Source organism: Mustela lutreola, chromosome 4 (genome assembly GCF_030435805.1).
Source record: "Mustela lutreola isolate mMusLut2 chromosome 4, mMusLut2.pri, whole genome shotgun sequence".
Taxonomy (NCBI): Eukaryota; Metazoa; Chordata; class Mammalia; order Carnivora; family Mustelidae; genus Mustela; species Mustela lutreola.
Window position 1 is genome coordinate 8,719,150 of NC_081293.1, and position 19,053 is coordinate 8,738,202.

At 49.4% G+C, this 19,053-nt stretch overlaps 1 protein-coding gene across 1 annotated transcript in view; it reads right to left on the reverse strand.

Annotated features, from left to right (window-relative positions):
* The window catches only part of LOC131830044 (deleted in malignant brain tumors 1 protein-like), a 76,644-nt gene that overhangs the window by 33,004 nt on the left and 24,587 nt on the right, over window positions 1-19,053 (reverse strand). The window contains exons 16-24 of the mRNA XM_059172439.1: window positions 18,396-18,713; window positions 15,789-16,106; window positions 11,500-11,653; window positions 9,519-9,736; window positions 8,124-8,441; window positions 5,073-5,102; window positions 4,423-4,576; window positions 1,524-1,741; window positions 478-789 (exon numbers count right to left, since the gene is read on the reverse strand). Of these exons, the coding sequence (XP_059028422.1) occupies window positions 478-789; window positions 1,524-1,741; window positions 4,423-4,576; window positions 5,073-5,102; window positions 8,124-8,441; window positions 9,519-9,736; window positions 11,500-11,653; window positions 15,789-16,106; window positions 18,396-18,713 (2,040 nt within the window). The remainder of the gene's footprint in view (window positions 1-477; window positions 790-1,523; window positions 1,742-4,422; window positions 4,577-5,072; window positions 5,103-8,123; window positions 8,442-9,518; window positions 9,737-11,499; window positions 11,654-15,788; window positions 16,107-18,395; window positions 18,714-19,053) is intronic.

Consider the following 19,053-nt stretch of genomic DNA (forward strand, 5'->3'; position numbering starts at 1 on the left):
CAGAGAAGGAAGCATGTGTGACCTTAGATATGCTTTTGTTGTCTTGTCAGTAAGGTGAGAATGTATTAGTCTCCTTTATTGGAGACTGGGAAGGTCAAATGAGGGTCTGATCGCACTGGTTTCAGCGTGGAGCTTGGTACACGCTAAGCCGTCTTTAGACACCAGCTACTACTCCTACTCAGGGACAGGGGACCGTCCCCAACACTGTGGCATGTCTAGCCAGGAATGGGATGTCTGATGATACAAATCCTCTATCTAATTATCACAACTTTTAAGTGGTGGTGGGGAGACCTGGAACATTTTACAGACGCACTAATTGGAAAGAAGGAAGTCTAACTCTTAAAGTGACTTAGAAAGCTGGCTTGAAGTCCTAGAGTCCTTTCTGAGTAATGGCCTGCTGGCATTTAGCTCTCCCTTCCCAGAGGCTGCTGATGTGCGAGACCCTCTCCCAGGTGTGCCGGGCCCTACGGGTCTCACCTGAGCAGATGGCACTGGCATCCTCGTGGTGCCCACAGTTGTGGGAGAACCACCCATTGTGTGTGCACTGCCACACCTTGGCTTCGTTCCCTGTGCACTGAACGTCGTCTAGCATGATGTGGCCAGTGCCTCCATCAAAGTAGCTCTGAGCTGGGGCTGATAAGGCCTCGCCACAGCCAAGCTGCTGGCACACCACCCTGACGTCTGTCAGGTCCCAGCTGTCATCGCACAGAGTGCCCCAGGTGCCATTGTAGAAGATCTCCACCCGGCCCTCACACCTGTGGCTGCCGTTCACCAGTCTCAGGGATACACCTGAAAGACAGGAAAACAGAGGCTTCTGAGCTGTGGTGCCGCCTCCAAACTCTAGGACCTTCTGCAGTTATAGAATGCCCAGCACCTGGGCACATTTTTCTCACCTTAGGCTATCGGATTCTAGGTAGGGTGGCCTTGTGTCCTGATTTGCCTAGAATAATCCGGATTTACAACCGTTGTAGATCAAGTAATGCCTCTTAATTATTCTAGAATCCCTTTTAAACCCTCACAAGTATCCTGATTAGAGAATAAATTGCACAGTCACCCTAAGCATAAACCACTGAGAGCTCTAGAATATTCCCCATGCCCTGCTACAGAAGCCAGGAGGTTTGTTCTGGGTGGTTTTTGTATGGAATTCAGTTGGAATTAGGTGGGCTGGTAGTTGTAATTTGACGTAGGTTTGTTGTAGAAGGACTTGCCCTACTGTGTCTTCCCTTCCTGTGGAAAAGAGAGACCCTTGTTCAGGTCCTCCATCTACACACCCAGCCAACGCAAGGCATGAGACCCAGCCCTCTGTTTCTTCAGCCAGGACGCTGTGGCGGTGGAAAATGACAGCGAGTGGCAGAGCAGGGTGAGGGGTCCCTGGGGCTGTTCGTGTCAGAGTGGATGTTGCTCAGGATGTCATTAGTGACGACGGACCCTGCGGGTCAGATTTAGAAAGCATCTCCTCTCACAAAGGGAAAGGACCCAAATTAGATCTAAGCTCCCTCCAAGGTCCCTATCAGGATACCCACCATTCTCCCTTTCATCCTGCTGAATGGCGTTGTACAGAGCATAAAACCCTGTGTTGGTGATCATGGCGTCACTCCGGAACGCCACAGTCATGACGTTTGAAGAGGAGAGGAACGAAAGCTCTGTCCCAGCACAAAACCTGCCCATGGAGAGTGAGGCAACTTGCCGTCCATCGAACACTTCCACAAAGTCATAAGGGCACCCATAGATGTCCTCTAATCTGAGGAGGTAAAGGCACAGTAAATGTCCCCAAGGAAATCTGCAGAAATGACTTAAATAAAATCATCATTGGTAACATTTGCCATCACTGCTGCTGCCTCCTTCCAACCACATGTCCCGCTAGTGGACTTGGTCCCTTAAATATTGCTTGAATTTGTCCTTCTGTCCTTCCCTCTGGGAACTGGCTCAGGTCAGGCAGCCTTTCTCTGTGTCTCTCTGGCTCTATTTCCGTGGCCGCCTTCTGAGATCTTGGCTTTTGTTCTTTCCCACCACCTTCCTCTCTACCCTGAGTGTATCCTGAATGACCCTGACTCTTTATTCAAACCTGCCACTCCCTGGGGTAGGGCAGGCATCCATAGGGTCTCATTGAATAAAACACATAATGGGATCTGGAGCCGGGAGAAGTGGTGCCTCCCGTCAAAACTCCCAGAGCCTGCTCAGTAGGAATCTTCCCTCCCATGCCCCAGACCATCCGGTTCCAACCTGGATGATCAGACAAGCTGTCCCTGACCATCCTACCAAATGCTGTCCTCACCCCCTCTATTCTCTATCCTATCTATAGGATATCTCTATCTGTACCATCTCTATCTGTCTGTCTGTACCTATCTCTATCTGTACCATCTCTATCTGTCTGTCTGTACCTACCTCTCTCTATACCATGTATGTATAAACATTCTTCTTCATAGCACATATCAACTTAACACTAATGGAACCTGTCCCCTGAGTTACTACTGGTTTATTCAAGTACTATTTGAGTCTCCATCTAGAATATATCCTCCATGAGGATAGAGACCTGTCTTGTCTGACACTAGAAGTCTGCTCCTAGAGCAGAGCCTGCACAGAAAGCAGGTTCAATAAATACACTGTCAAGAATATCAACTCTAATCTAACAGATGAAAATGGGAAGTGCGCATGCTGACATGAAAACAATAGTAAGTGGCCCTTGAGGCATGCGTTGTACATGCTCGTTGTGTAAGACGCACACAGTTACACTTGTACATGTTATAGACTCACCAAATTTGAAAACCGGTTTATTGCAGAATGCATCTGTTCCAATGAAGGAAGAGCCAAGGACCCCAAAACAACCCCTTCCCCCACTTTTTTTTTGAGAGGGAGCTAGAGAGAAGGAAAGAGAGAGGGCGATCACGAGCTAGTAGGGGGAACAGGCAGAGAGAGGGAGAGAGAGTCGCAAGCAGACTCCCTGTGGGGCATGGAGCCCAACACAGGGCTCCATCCCAGGACTGTGAGATCACGACCTGAGCCGAAATCAAGAATCAGATGCCCGACCGATGGAATCACCCAGGAGCCCCGCGACCCCCCCTTTTTTTTTGACCCATTTTTAAAGTAAGAAAATAAAGGATAACATTTATATGTAGGGCAACAACAGTGTGACCATAACAGGAGATACTGCAATCCGAGAAATGATTTCATGAAAACAGGACACACTTGACTTAGCAAGAATGAAATGGCATAGTTTAAATATGGTTATAATTTTTGCAGATCTAGTGCGAAGATAGTTCCGCATAGAAGCTGAAATAGAAAAAAAAAACAAACCCAAACAATGCAAGCTTCAAGCAGAGGTTCTCAATCTCAGAGCTATCTACATTTGGGGCTGGAGATTTCTTTGCCATGGGGGGCTGTCTTGGGAAATGCAGGACACTTAGCCGCATCCCTGGCCTCTACTCACTGTGCGACTGTGGTGCTCCCTGCCCCCTTTCAACAATAAACAAATGCCTCCAGGCACGGCCAAATGTCCCCGTGGGGTCTCTCCTTATCAGCTGAGACTCACTGGTGCAAAATAATTAACTTCGTGTCCTTAGACGCAAAAGGCAAATATCAATAAATCTAGGCTTAAAAACATCAAAACCTGGAAGTCAGTATCTAAGTTCTGACTATAGGCAACACAGGAAGAAGCTCCTTGATTTGTAAACCCTGAAATTATAGTAGGAAATTTATGTTGGGAAAGTCACCTTGAGACCGTGGGGAGAGTGGGTCAGGACAGCTGTTTGCAGTAACCATCATCCCGAAGTGAGAAAACAACGCTCTGAGCCCCCAAGTCATAGAACTGTGGGTTTCATAGATTTGCATCCACCGTACCAAATCTGCTCACCTCGCTTTCACTGAATTCATGGGTGTGGAAAGAAGGAATGAAAAAGACATTTCCCTCACAATAGACAATGCTCCCTGATACTGGTTTTGGTTCTCTCCCTTTGAAAGGAACTTTGGCCATTGGGTAAAACGGTTGGATGGTTGGATGCATCCCTCACTCCGCTGCAGACCTATTTCCCCTTTGAGGACAGCATTTAACCATTCCGCTCCTGGATGCCTGAGGCTGACGTGCTGGGGTGGGAACAGTGGTGGAGGTCTGGCACAGACTGTGAACAATGTCAGGAAGAGGGAATGACCCAGATGGGACCCGATGTAGAAACATGAAACCAGGTTAAACATTATCAAGAAAAGCAATATTTCCATTAAAAAGTGACTCAGGTACATGCATGTGTATATGAATATGTAAATATATATGCACATAAATATGCATTAAAATAGGACATAGTCCTTTAAAGATGGGTACAGGTAGAGAAAGAAGTAGGAATGAATGAATTGAGGCTGGTTAATCTGGGAAAGAAAACTCTTAGTAGGGGCATGAGAGACATTGAAGTAGAAAAAGGCAAAGCTGCTTACTTCAGGCTTGGAATCACCAGTTCTATGTGGAACTTCTCAGCCACATGTATCACCCAGATGCACTCCACGTCAGTGGGGTAGTTCGTTGGATACCAAGGACTGGAGAAGGAACCCAAGAGGCCTGAAATTAATCCTCCACAAGAGTTACTTCCTCCTGTGGGCAGACAAGAGACCACTGGTTGGCTCCCAGGCATGCACCTTGTCTTTTCCTGGGGGTAGAATCCAGAATCCCATCAAGCTCAACAGGGAATCACAAAATGGGAAAGGATCATGGTGGTGTAGACATCGTTGTAGCTTGGCCGGTGCGTGGTTGTAGCCCTGAGAGGGAATGAGGGGAAGAAAAGCTCTGTGGCTGGTGCCAGGCAGGACCCCAAGATCGTAGGTGAGCTTGGAAATGGGATTGGACATGTCCATGGCAGGAGTGGGGGGTCCCGCTGATATATCATTAATGCTCTCGATCATTAATGCCCAGCTTCCTGCCGTGCAAACGGGCTCAATTCAGCGTAGACCATCCATCCTTCCCCGAGGGCTCCGTCCCGCAGCTCCTTCCCCTCAGGCAGCTAGGACAGGCAGACATCTAGTCTGCTCTCATGAATTATCAAGACTGATTCTATACTCGACAAGTTACACTTTCAATGAAGGAGACTTACCTGGCGGTGGAGGCCCTTGCGGGACGGGAGCTGCAAAAACCGAGACCAGAGAAGATCAGGAAGGAGCTCAGCATCACAAAAGCGTCTTCCCGTTCCATACAAACGAATGCACCTGTTACTACCTTGAGCCCACTACACCCGGCTCCCTCATTTCTCTTTTCTCTCCTAATGGGGGACGCGGTCTCTCCCCTTCTTTCAGTGATTCACCAAGAAATCACAGACAACGCACAGCTACGTGACTTGCTTTTCTCTTCTGCCTTAGGACCCACCAAGCCCCGGGCTGTCCCGAGATCGATCAGTCACGAGGTGTCACCCACAGTAACATCACTGGGCTTACGAGCGCACACCACTGCAGAACGTGCAGAAGCGCATAGGGACAAAAGACAAAAGCCCGACAGCCGAGAGCCTGGGTGGGGAAAGGACAAGCCTTCCGTTGAGGGCATCGGGCCCCGAGGGGAGTGGGGGGAGCTTCCTCCTTTCTGGCGTTCTTTTGCCTTTGATTTCTGTGAAGCAAGTATTTCTGTATTCTAGATGTGTCCTTAGGCTCCACTGCCTGGCAGGTCGAGGACAGGTTTTGAAAGCCCGTGCTTGTCAGAGTTTTACACCAGGGACTAGAGAGCATGGAGTGTGAAGCCTACGGGTCAGATGCATTCGAGCTTTCTTCGTCTCCATGGCCCTTCCTGGGCCGCCGAGCAGCGAGGACAGCGACCCCTCTGCTGTCCTTCCTTCTGGGTCCTTCGCCAGGAAGGGTGCGGGACAGCCGCGGAGTAAATTTCTTCTGACAGAAGTTTGTCTCAGATGCAATTCCCTTTTGTGGTGATCTCGGGGTGGTGAGACTGAGCCCCCCGTGTGGCTCCGTGTTCGGCGAGGGGTCACGTCTGGCTCCGTGTTCGGCGAGGGGTCACGTCTGGCTCCGTGTTCGGCGAGGGGTCAGCCTAAGGTTCCTCCTCCCTTTCTCTCCGCCTCTCCAGCCACTCGCGCTCGCTCTCCCTCTCTCTCCCTCAGATAAATACATAAATCTTAAAAAAAAAGAGAGGCGATTCCCTTTTGTTAAAATGTTTGAGATGCAGTGTTTCCCTGAGAGAGTTAAATGGCAAAAGCCTTATTTTGTGTGTGTCCCTGCAAACACATAATGCTTTGTGGAGAAGTGGTTCACCCGCAGGTGGACAGTACTGGACATAAAGATTTCATTTCCCCCATAATGTCTTTTATTCCATGATGCCTTCTCTTACTCAGTGGGCTATGCACACCTGCCTCAGAAAAGGAATACCGTGGCAGGGAGAAAAGAGAGAAGAGCCTTCTGAGGTTTGCAGCCCTAGACGGCAAGTGGGCTCGGCACAGAGCCGTCTCAGCAACCAGCAGCTGTGTCCTCTCCCCCCCCCCCCTCCTCTCAGGCTCCAGACTCAGGGAGATTCCTCACTGGGAAAGAAAAGAAAAGCCAGAGGCCACCAAAGGGAGGTAGCTGCTTGTCAGTCCCTGAGAAACGGTTCTGTGGGCTCTACCTCCCGTCCCCAGCTGTGGGAGGCATTGTGGGTCCCCATGCAAGATGAGAATGTGGGGCCTCAGCTGCAGGTGGGGAAGTCAACTGCCCCTTCCTGCAGGTTCACTTCTGCATCCTACATGAGGTGGGCAGTCTCCAGGGCACGGTGACCTCCACCTGGGATGCCCTTGAGATCTGTACTCGAGTAGGTAAAATGACCCCCACCAAGTGTCCTTCCACGTGTGCCATGGTGGTGCCAGACCCTGGCAGGGAGAGGCTGCTAGCTACCTTGCCCAGCCCCCAAACCCTGCAGGGTGCACCTTAACCTTGACCTTCCCTACACCCAGGCCCCCGGTGAAGGCAGAGGGTGGATTTAGCCACTGTGGAGGGCTGGGGAGGAGGCTGGGTTGGGTCCAGGGTGTCGGCAGGTGGGGAAGTGGGCTGCTGAGAGCCTGTCCGGGACAGACCGGCGGCTACAGGAGGCAGGACCACACGTGCTCAGATATCGCTGGAGTCTTGAGTTTGGAGGTCACGGCCACACACTGACTCGGGAGTCGGTTATCAGAACAACGTGTACTTTTCTCTATTCCTGAGTTATCGGCGAAGTCCAAAGTCTCCCAGAGTAGCCCCAAATGGCTTCACTTCTCAGGCTCAGCGTGTTCTTGACCCACTGGGAGAGTGTGACATAGACTCATCTGTGTTTTCTCCCATCCCTCATTTTCCAACTCACGTTCTTGGAAGGCAAACCTTCCTACCTTCTCCCCTCTCCATCTTGACCCTCTTGTCAGCCACAGGGATGGATGCCCTCCTGTCCGTCCTTGCTCTTCTGTCCAGGTGGGAGTTTTGCATGCCGTCTCATTTGGGAAATGTGGCTCTTAGCTTACTGCCCCAGCCACTGGTTCTCAACTTGCTGCATGTTGGAATCACATGGGAGGCTTTAAATACTACCGATGACCGGGTTGGTGTGAGCCCCGAGATTCTGATGTGACTGGTCTGGGCGTAGCCTGGACATCAAGGATTTCAAAGCTCCCTGGGAGGTCAGTGTCTAGGTCATTGTCCAGCAGCGTCTAGCTCAAGACAGATTAGATTTCTTATTCACTTTGCAGAGATATTAGAAGTTCGAGGTATGGGACCTACCTGGAGATGTGGGGATCACATCTGGAGTTCCGGCCCCAGCATCTGCATGAATTTTTTAAAAAAGGTAAATTTAGGAAATTTAGGAAATCTAAGTTACATTTTATGAAGACAAGTGGTGGGCTCTTAGTGTGAGGGGGTCTTAAACAGGTAAGCGTCATGTTACATAAATAGGAACACGGGCATGTTAGATTCTGGAAAAGGAGCTTGGGCCCGGGAGAGGTTGCAGAGAAAACGACCTGCCAACGGAACGGCTCTGGTATGCATTTCTTTAGAGGGGAGTCGGGCTCTCAGCTTTCTTCGTCAGCCTGGGGACGCTCATCTGCGGGGCTGCCATTCTCCGCTCTCCCGGCCCTGCTCTGTGCATACCCTCCATTCATCACTTAAATTCCGCGGGTCGAAGGGTCAGAAAGAATGTACCCTGGGAAGAGAGCTACCTGAGCAGATGACACCTGCGTCCTCATGGTGGCCACAGTTGTGGTCTGACCAGCCGGAGCTGGGGCACTGGCCAAGGTGGTTCTCGCTTCCCGAACACTGGATGTTATCCAGGAGGATGTTTCCGGAGCCTGGGCCGAAGTGAGCCTGGCCAGGGGCTGCAATGGCCCGTCCGCACCCCAGCTGTCGGCACACCACCTGGGCTTCGTTCAGGTCCCAGAGGTCATCACATACGGTGCCCCAGTTCCCCTGGTGGAGGACCTCCACGCGTCCGGAGCACTGTCCGGATCCGCCCACCAGCCGCAGCTCGGGTTCATCTTCTAAATAGAGCACGGTTTTAGTTTTAAACTTGGGAAGTTTTAAGTAGGAAGGATTTCTAGCTCCTGCATTTGTGTCTCAGGTAAGTAAAGGCAGGAACAAAGCCCAAGGCTCTCTTACTCATTAATAGGGCTTCCAGGCATAAGGGTGAGGCAGAAGAGGGTTTGAATTCAGCTCTCCTGCTCTCTAGTTGTGTAACCTTTGACAAGTTGTTTTATCTCCCTGGCCCTCAGTTTCCCCATCTGTAAAATGGGGATTCCAGCAGCACCCTCAGAGGGGTGATGAGTGCGTGGGAGTGTGGATACAAAGCACAGTGCTCAGCACCCAGCACATCTTGGTTTCTGCAGGTCTTACCGTGTGGGTCTCTGACACAATCCTGGGGCTCTGGAGGAAGGGGTCCCCAACTATGTTTTTGGATGTGACTTGGGTAAATGTCAATTTAATGCTTTGAAGGACTTGGGCCGCCAACCTGTCTAGGACTTCATAAAGCCCCATGGGGATGGCATTTTCTGGGCCGATGATCTGTGGCCAGCTGGAACAGCATGCTGTCTCCTGGAGACCTTCCCTTACGGAGTTCACAAGTTCTGCCACACTCACTTTGGTTTCTGTTTCTCCAGCGTATCTTCAAGAACCTTTGTATTTGCTATTCTCTCTGCCTAGAATGACCCCTCGTTGTCACCCATCACATGTCCCCTGAGCAAGGTCATCCATTCCTAGTCAAGCTGCAGGAGCACACTCCTCACCCAAGCATTCCCTTCTGTCCCCCAGGCTCTACATACTTAAAGCTCCTTTCTCATCTACACATTTAAAGCTTCTTCTTCCCCTTAGAGGCGACGGTGAGAAAGGACTTCCCAGGTGCTACCATTACCCCCAAATCATCGTGTCATTTCAGCCTCACACCACAGCCTGATTTCAATTGCCCACATGATGCTCTTACTGGGAAAATCTAACAGCTACACAGCAGGGTTTATGGGGCCAATTGTGGGGTGTTTTAAAAAGTGAATCCCAGGCCTCTGTGAATAGGGGAGTCTCTCAAGTTAGAAAACTGTTCTGCCTTTTAAGGACCGGAAGCTTCCTACCTGATTTTCCTTCATCCTGTGGAATTACATTGAACAGAGCATAAAAGCCAGTGTTGGTGATCATAGAATCACTTCGGAACACCACGGTCATGATGTCTGAGGAGGAGAAAAATATCACAGCCACCGAGGCACAGAACTTCCCCATGGACAGCGAGGCAATCCTAGGGCCATCGAAGATTTCAATGGAATCGTAGGGGCATCCAAGGATATCCTCCAGGCTGGGGGTATCGAAGTGGAGGGTTAGTGGCAGGTTCAAACCTCCTAGATCTTAAAATTTTAAAAAAGTATGACAACCATAGGATTAAATATTTGGATTCACTATAAACTGCATATTCATATATAAAGTATCAGTAACTGCAGATGCCTTATTACGGAAGTCTTATTTTGTCTGAGGATTGTGGGAGACTTGTGGTGACTGTGGTGATGACTGAGGAACAGAAATTTAAAAATCCTAATGGCTCTGGCCAGTCACCATCTCCATGGAATATTAAAAGTGCTGGTGTCCACTGCAAATGAATTCTTACCAGGCCAGTACCTCAATGATCAACATGTAACTAACATCATGGCCAGATTTTCCCACCTCTCTATTTCACAACATTTTCCATACTCAAATTCTTGGAGAGAAAAAACTTGATTTTAAAGTAAAAATGTCAGCATGTTGAGTATCTGCACTGTGGCAGGCACTGATGAGGGATGTGCCTGAGGCTGATTTTGAAGGAACAATTTCCCTGTAACAGAATGGACTTTGAAGGTGTGGGCTCAAGGCTCTCACTTCCTTGTGGGCTCTCTGTGTCCTTAGGGTTTGAGTCAACAAAGACAACATGTTTCTAGGATATTCTTTGGCCTAGGGCCTGCCTGACTCCACGGACTGGGCAGTAAGTCAGTGTTTGCTAAAGGTGGATTTTCATAGCATCTCATAATGTTGTATAATGTTAGCAGCTTGATGCAAGATGCAAGTCATATACTACAGGGAGGGCTTTGGTCTGACTCCGCCCACTGAATCACATGCTGGGGAAGAGCTGGAGCTCGGATATCGGACAAACCTAACTGGTCAGCCTTAGGCCAGTCAGTTACCATCTCTGAGCCTCTAGTTCCTCATCTCTTATGGAGTTGACAGGGGCATATACCTTTGGGCTGTCGTGATGCTGAAATATTACAAGGCATACAAAATACATAGTGCAGGGGTTCCTGGGTGGCTCAGGCATTAAGTGTCTGCCTTCGGCTCAGGTCGTGATCCCAGGGCCCTGGGATCGAACCCCCACATTGGGCTCCCTGCTCAGCGGGAAGCCTGCTTCTCCCTCTCCCACTCTCCTTGCTTCTGTTCCTTCTCTCACTGTGTCTCTATCAAATAAATAAATAAAATCTAAAAAAACCCCAAACAAACCCAACAAAACAAAATACATAGTACAGAGCCTGGATACATGGGCAGCACTAAAAGAAACATCGGCTGTTATTTCATGCCATGGAGATAAAAAAAAAAAAGTCAGTGCTTCAGAGAAATGTATCCGCTGGGTGTCAGAGATAAGTCCAGGCCTCCACTGGTCCCTTTCACTTGGAGGCAACATTGAGAAGATCCAGGACTTGGAGCTGGACTAGGTGGCTCATGTGGGTGAATGGGAAGCCTCCTACTGCTTGTTTAAAATTCAGAAAAAGGAAAAAGAAATTCTAGGAGCCCAAGTGTTGGTACCGATTGTATAACAGGGGCAAAGCTGGTAAGGAGGACTTGGTGACATTCTTAGGAAAAAAGTCAAAAGAACAAGCTATCCTTGTGAGGTTGAGTTGAATTTGTCAGTAAGCCATTTACTCAATTTTTCCAAGTAGGAGGAACTCGTTGGATAGGGCTACAAAATTAATTTGACCTTCAAATTGGGAAGAATTTCCTCCCCAAATGTTTTCCACTAAAAGAAATATCTTTATTTTGAATTCAGAAACCAATACACTTATTTAAAAAGAATATTCTCTGAAGAAGTTGTTTTCTTACTTCAGACTCGGAATCATGAGTTCTATGCGGAATTTTTTGTCCACGTGAATCTCCCAGACGCACTGGATGTCTGTCGGGTAGCTCTCCGGGTACAGCGGACTGGAGAAGGAGCCAGACAGACTCGACAAGACCCCTCCACAGGAGCCACTTCCTCCTGAAGCCAGAGGAAGAAGGATGCCAGCATGTGTCCCCGAGGTGGCCCCTAGGGGACCCCAGTTGTGACCTGCTCACACCTGGGTGAGTCTGGCAGTGGTCCCCCAGTGGGCACACATAGTCTGTCTGTACAGACTTTTAGCCTAAGCATCTCCAAGGAGGGAGAGTCCATTCGATCTCATTCTGATGCGACAAGAATATGAATATACAGGAGGTCCCTGTCTTTTCCTCCCCCCGACCCTCTGCTAAAGAAAATATTGTATTTTTCAGGTCTATTCATTATCCCCTCCTTCTTCGAAGGTGGGAAGATTCTTCTTGTGGGGAGAGAGGCAGAGAGGATCTACATGGTGAGTTGGGAAGGAAGGACGAAGGGACAGACACTGTTGAGCCCAGGTAAAGCGAGAGTTTGGGAAGGTTTGCAGAACAAGAGGCTCCAGAACAACTTTGGTGTCTGATGAGCCGGGGAGAAGGGGACGACGTGGCCTGTTGAAGGAGGCTAGGACTGGCCGTCCCCTTAAGTTCTTTTTCACCCCCTTTTCTGGGTAGATTGTGTTTCCTTTAACTCAGTATCTGCAGAGACTGGAACTTACAGGTCTTTGCATTTGTAAGAGTTACACAAGTGAAATCTAATTCTTCTATATTATATTATGTAAAATATATTATATATGTTTATATTATTTATATTATATACAATATATTATATTCATATAAATAGATACAAATTATATTTGTATATATATTATTTATGTTATATAAAGTATATTCATATAAATCAATACACATGCATATGTACACACACGTGCACACACACCCGCAGCATGCCACAAAAAAAACCCAGAGATCGTAGAATCATCAAATTATTTTAGAGGAAATTTGAAAACACAACACGAGCTGTTGACCTTGTCCCCTAAATTACCAAGTTGCTTCATTTTCTCCTTTCTGTTTTTGCCTAACTTGTTATGCTCCCAGAATTCCAAGATTCTTGGTCTTCTCTGTGACAGATGTTGGCAAGTAGGGGTGCACCAAGTCAGCTTAGAGCTATCCTGTCAGTTGTGTTGTAGTTACAACTGAGCCAGGTCAGACAGACACGAGAACCCTGGGACTGGTTTTCTTGAAACCTCTACTCCTGAGCTGACACCCATTGTGGGTGGCCCCTCCAGGACTGCACTCTTAGAAGGCAGCTGGGTATGACCACCACATTCTCTTCAGGTCCCTTGTCACCCTCCCGCCTACTCTGACCGGGGCAGATCCACATATCCCCTTCCCAGCCTGCCCCTTGGGCTAGCAAGTCAGTATTTACAGGCATTAGTCATGCGAATGCATGCCCCTTGGGGAGGCCAAGGTGGGAACAGGGGGCTGCATTGGCTGGGATGCTGACTCCCTTAATGTTCTCATGGAAGGGGCCATGACAGGACTGGCCTGGGAGGTAGACGAGCAGCCCCTCACTCGTGCTGTGCCTGCCTCTCTGTGTCACATCCTGGGCACTCTGCCTAGCATCTGCTGTGACGGTTCTCTTGGTGTTGAGTTACCATCACAGTTTAAAACAAGTGACTACCTGTTATATGATCCTGAGAAGCTGTGGAAAGACCTAGAAGGAAAAGAAAAAGGGAGATCATGCTGACATTCAGGGGAAAAGTACTGAGTTTCATCTACAAGTTAGTGAAATGTAAAGGGTTTTCTCTGAAATGTCAAGGTACTTAGTGCCAACCTTGAGAAAGATCTGAAGGTGCTGAGTGAATATTTCTACTGTCCTTGAGCAGATTAAAGAAGGCCACACATTCTTGGACATGCCTCTGTCATGAAGTTTGATCTAGGTCTCCTTGCTTGAACCTTGGTGGCCTCTGTTTTGGCCAACAGAATATGGTGGAAGTGACACTGTGGGACTGGAAGCTTCCACTTCTTGTCTCTGGAAACACTGGCTCACTTGTGCACCTGGAACCCCCTTGTAAGAATGATTAGCCTGCTGGAGAGACTGTGTGAAAAAGTCCAGAGACCACGTGGAGGGGAAGAGGGTCTTGGAGGAGCCCACTCTTCCATCTGTCTCCTCCAAGCATCAAGCATGTGCTCAACTCTCCAGACCACCATGTAGGTGAACCCCACTGAGTGATCCTGCTTGGAGCTACATGGAGCAGAAGAATCTCCTATCTGAGCCCTGCCCAAATTCCTGACCCACAACAACAAACACGTCATTAAATGACTTTGTGGTAAACTACTCTGTTTTTAGAGTAGCAACAGAGAACCAGAATGGCTCCTTTCACTCAACATGGTCTTCCTCATCTCCCCATCATCTATGTAGTCTTCAGCATAGCTGAGTTATATAAAATGAGAACTCTAGGTAGGCCTTCATTTGCCTATCCCATGCCCTTGACCTCCATCCATGGCCTTTGAACTTTGGACAGTCTTCCTTCCCACTCGTCCCAGGAACACCCAGAACACATCAAGGTCTTCTCTAAGAAAGTGTCCAAGAGAGATGCTTCTGACAATGACTTATGACTTGTGTATGTGGAGGCAGCCACGTTCATTCAAAGAGCAGATGGGGTCTGCAAAGTCCACTTCTGCTACTTTTTTCCCCTTCTCTCTCTCTCTCTTTTCTGAAGATTTATTTATTCATTTACTTGAGAGAGAAACAGAGAGCATGCACAAGTTGGCAGTGAGGTAGAGGGAGAGGAAGGGAGAAGCTCCAGCAGACTCCCTGCTGAGCGCAGAGCCTGACATGGGTCTCGATACCACAACCCTGAGATCATGACCTGAGCTGAAATCAAGAGCTGGATGCTTAATTGACTGAGCCCCCCAGGTGCTCCCAGTTCCACGACTTTCGACCTGAGTTATCTTCGGCAGGCTTTTGGATCTCCTTAACCCTCAGTTCTGAGAATTAGATACATGAATTCATACAGAGATCATTCCTGCTCTCACGCAGGTGCTCAGAAACGTCTATTGCAATGAAACAAAATGCCTTTTCCTTTACCTCCAGTATCATTTCAGAATTTACAATGCATGTGTTGCTCTGATTTTTCTAATCTTTGGTTTTTATTACAGATGAATAAAACTCAATCCTTAAGTTTGAAAATCTTTGAAAATAGGCAGAAGTCATAGGATCCCCATGAGCATGTACTTCGTGGACAGACTGATCAGCGTCAATACTCGTTCTGCTACTAACTTGCTGAGTGATCTCAGGAAAGTTACTCACCCTTTCTGTGCCTCAAATTTCTATTCTGTAAAGCAGAGGATCTTTTTGCAGGATTAGCAATAATCTGAGCAAAATGTCTCTCCATCTTTGTGCTAATTTTACCTGATCTTTGTGGAGCCGGGGCCAATGAAAGGATATGGTCAATGAGACTGGTGGCCAAGGGTTCAAATCCACTGGCTAGCCCTGGGTACATGCTAACTGTCTTTGCCTCAGTTTACCTATCTGGAAGAGTAATTGCCTCCACGCGTTATTGCGGGATTAAATGAGTTGTATATGGGAGGGGTTCAAAATAGTGAGTTTGATACGATTATTATTATTGGAAAGTTGTCCAGACTAGAAAAAAATATGGACATACCTGGAGGTGTGGGAGGAGGCAGTTCTTCTGCGTCTGAATGCATAAAGAAAGGCAACAGGTCACTCTCTTTAGTGAATCGAAAGCATGGAGGGGGCAGGGTAACGAGGGTGCAAGTGGGGAGTGAGGGCCGAGGACCCTGGCCTTTCAGGGCACAGGACTCAGCCGTCCTCTGGCAAGGTCCCTGGCCTTGGGAGGGGTGGGGCACAGCACCTCGGTCATCTCTGCCCCACGGCAAGCAGTGCAGGATCACCCATGGCCCGTCTTCTGCTGAGTCACCTGGACTACTTGTGAAAATGTAGATTCCGACATCCCGGCCCAAATTAGTCAAGATTTCTGGGGCCAGAGTCCAGGACTCTGCACTGCAATGCCTCAGGCGGTGCTGGGGTATGTGAACATTTGAGACCTCCCACGTGCAGCCTGGCGCTGCCCAAGGGTGTGTGTGAGCCCAGGGCCTGGCACAGAGCAGACACTCAAGGATGGTCTCATGAAACCATGAGTGAGTGGGCAGATGGGTAGATTCCATCTGGGACGCATGGTTTCAAAATGTCTTCAACAACAACGTTAGACGTAATTGCCTGAGAGAAGAGGGGCTACCTGAGCAGATGACGCCGGCGTCCTCGTGGTGGCCACAGTTGTGTTCCGACCAGCCCGAGTGGGCACACTGGCCCAGGTAGCGCTCTAGCCCGGAACACTGCAGGTTGTCCAGGAAGATGTTTCCAGAGCCTGGGCCAAAGTGGGCCTTCCCCAGGGCGGACACGGCCTGTCCGCACCCCAGCTGTCGGCACACGACCTCGGCTTCGTTCAGGTCCCAGAGGTCATCACACACGGTGCCCCAGGCCCCCAGGTGGAGGACCTCCACGCGTCCTGAGCAGCGTCCCAAGCCGCCCACCAGCCTCAGCTCTGGCCAGTCCCCTGTAGACAGAGGTAGGGGGAGGGCGTGAGTGCCCAGATGACCCACCTGGGTTGCACCGGTGCCAGGCCTCAGAGGCCAGCAGGACTGTGGGTTTGCAGAGGGACATGCCCGGTCATGAATCCTGGGGCCTGGTCCTCACCTTCCTGAGGCATGTTCCTGAGCTGCAGGTTGTGGGCGGGGGGTGTGGGGGAGGTCTTGAGCCAGTTTAACCTGATTTCAAAGGAATTTATTGTCTTTCCTGCTAGACAATGATGATACTGCTATAAATCAAAGAAATATGGTTCCTGCCCTTGGGGCGCCTAAAGTCCTTCCATCAAATATAGACACCCGGACAAGGTGTGATAAAAACAGGGAAGGGGAGGAACAGGTGCTGCGTCACGAACAGGCTAGAGGCGACACCTGGGAAGAATCCAGACCGTGAGGAGTGGGTGAAGGAGGAAGTGGGGTGAGGAAGGCCTTTGAGCCGAGGGGAAGAGCATATGCAGAAAGACACTGACATGCCGTTTCCTTACGCACGGATCTCCAAAAGTACGGACTCACGTACACATGCACACACGCACACACACACACACACACACACACGCACACACAGAACCATCCCCACATGCAAAAATTTCAAGAGAAATAATTCCCTTGACATCTCAGTGGTGTGAAGACCTCGGCAATTCAGACAGAGAGTGAACTTAGAGCTGGAAGAAAACAAATGGCCCCAGGGAAAGTCAGGGAGAGCTGATGCTCGAGTCCCATCCAGGTGAGCGTGACCTACCTGGACTCTCCATGAGCGACTCGTCGGCCTCTGTTTGTAGAAAGAATAAATACGTCAGTATGTGTCAGAGCTCCTGCTTTCAGCGACTGACTACAAAGGTTTGAACTACATCGTTGCAAGTTTATTGCTCTGATCTGGGAAGAATTAGTCCCGTTAAATAACACAGGCCCGGGCGAGCCAGGTGCATCGTGGACATAAAGGAGAGCTTTTCTCTGGCTGTTGGCTGCCTCCTGCACCGTGAGGAAGCGGCCAGCCACGAAGGGCACGTGTGGGGCCCGACTTGAACTGCTGACTTTGTGGCGGACGGGCTTCACTCTGGGGAGTCACTGGGGGCAGCTCAGATGTAGACGATCACCCTCCGGAACCGGGAAAGAGGAGTCACAGGGGGCCCGAGAGGCTGCGGCTAGGTCAGACTTGCCGCGTGGAACAGGACGCCCAGAAGCAAACGGACAGATGAAGGGAGCAAAGCGCATGGGCATAAGTATCGTCTCAGATCGGAGAGCGGGTGCCGCTTCTCCCGGGGCAGCTCCAGACCCCAAACACCACTTGGAGGGGCAGGTACTAATCTTTTAAATCGCACCAGGCGCTGGTCTGCTGAAAGGCTTCTCGGGGTTGGAAGGGGTTATTAGGAGATGCTCCAGAGGTGACTACCTTGCTCCTTGCTAATTTGTGCATGTGCATGAATTCAAAGTATCTGAAAAAATTGTGACGTCATCGGGTGATTAAAGTGAGCCATTCCAGTCCACTGATTTCCTTGGGGAATCGAGTGAGGAAGATGGCAGGAAAAATGACCGGATATGCAGCCCTTTGGTCAGGTGTCTGAAAGTGCATTACGGAAGACGGCTCAAAGCCTTTCCACACTCCTGCAAGAGAGCCATCAGTCCCCATTATTAAAGATGGGGGAATTGAGCTCTAAGAGCTTATGTGTTGCCCAAATGCAGTCTAAGTGTTGGCACCAGCTCTGGCGTCCAGACTCAAGTCTGCTCAGCTCAGCTCTGACGTCTTCTCACTGCCTCTGAATGAAAGACCTTTAAATAAATGCCTTAAACATTCCCGTAGTTAAATATGTTCTTCGCACATGTCAGTTTTCAGTCAAGCCCACCTGCCTTTGGTAAATCTTACTACCAAATTAGAAAATCGGTAGGTTTTATTCTGGGAGGCTGGCAGTTAAAATATTGTATATATATTTTTAAAGATTTTATTTATTTATTTGTGAGAAAGAGCATGAGAGGAGAGAGGTCAGCGGGAGAAGCAGACTCCCTGCTGAGCAGGGAGCCCAGATGCAGGACTCCATTTCCGGACTCCAAGATCATGATCTGAGCCGAAGGCAATCACTTAACCAACTGAGCCACCCAGGCACCCAAAATCTTGTATTCTTGACCAGGTTAGAAGAGATAAAACAAAAATCAAATGCCATGTGTTGGAGGGCCCTGTCTTTGTCCCTGGCCATCTCTGAGTTCTAGCAGGGTGGTCTTGTAGGCAGGTGGGACTGACAATGACCAACCGAGAGGGAAGGGGCTACCTGAGCAGATGACGCCGGCGTCCTCGTGGTGGCCACAGTTGTGTTCCAACCAGCCCGAGTGGGCACACTGGCCCAGGTAGCGCTCTACCCCGGAACACTGCAGGTTGTCCAGGAAGATGTTTCCAGAGCCCGGGCCAAAGTGGGCCTTCCCCAGGGCGGACATGGCCCGTCCACACCCCAGCTGTCGGCACACGACCTCGGCTTCGTTCAGGTCCCAGAGGTCATCACACACGGTGCCCCAGGCCCCCTGGTGGAGGACCTCCACGCGTCCTGAGCAACGTCCCGAGCCGCCCACCAGCCTCAGCTCTGGCCAGTCACCTGCAGACAGAGACCTGGTGATCATTGTCTTCTAGGGACACTACACGTTGCCCACGAACTGGTTACACTCTCCACCCTGACACTTCTATTAGGGACAGGAACTTGATAAAAGAGCCAGCCAACTGGTCAACCTCTTACTTGGAGGTTAATATGCAATTAGGATAGTCAAAATTACATTTAGCCTAAAACATTCATTAATTGAGTATGTATTGGGCCAGAGGAATGTGCCAATCTATTTCAGCTAAGTACAGAAAAACATTATATATAATATTCACAGTGATTTGTGGCTTTGTGGAGTGCCTTCGTGTGGGTGGGCGTGTATGTGCTCATCTTTACCTTT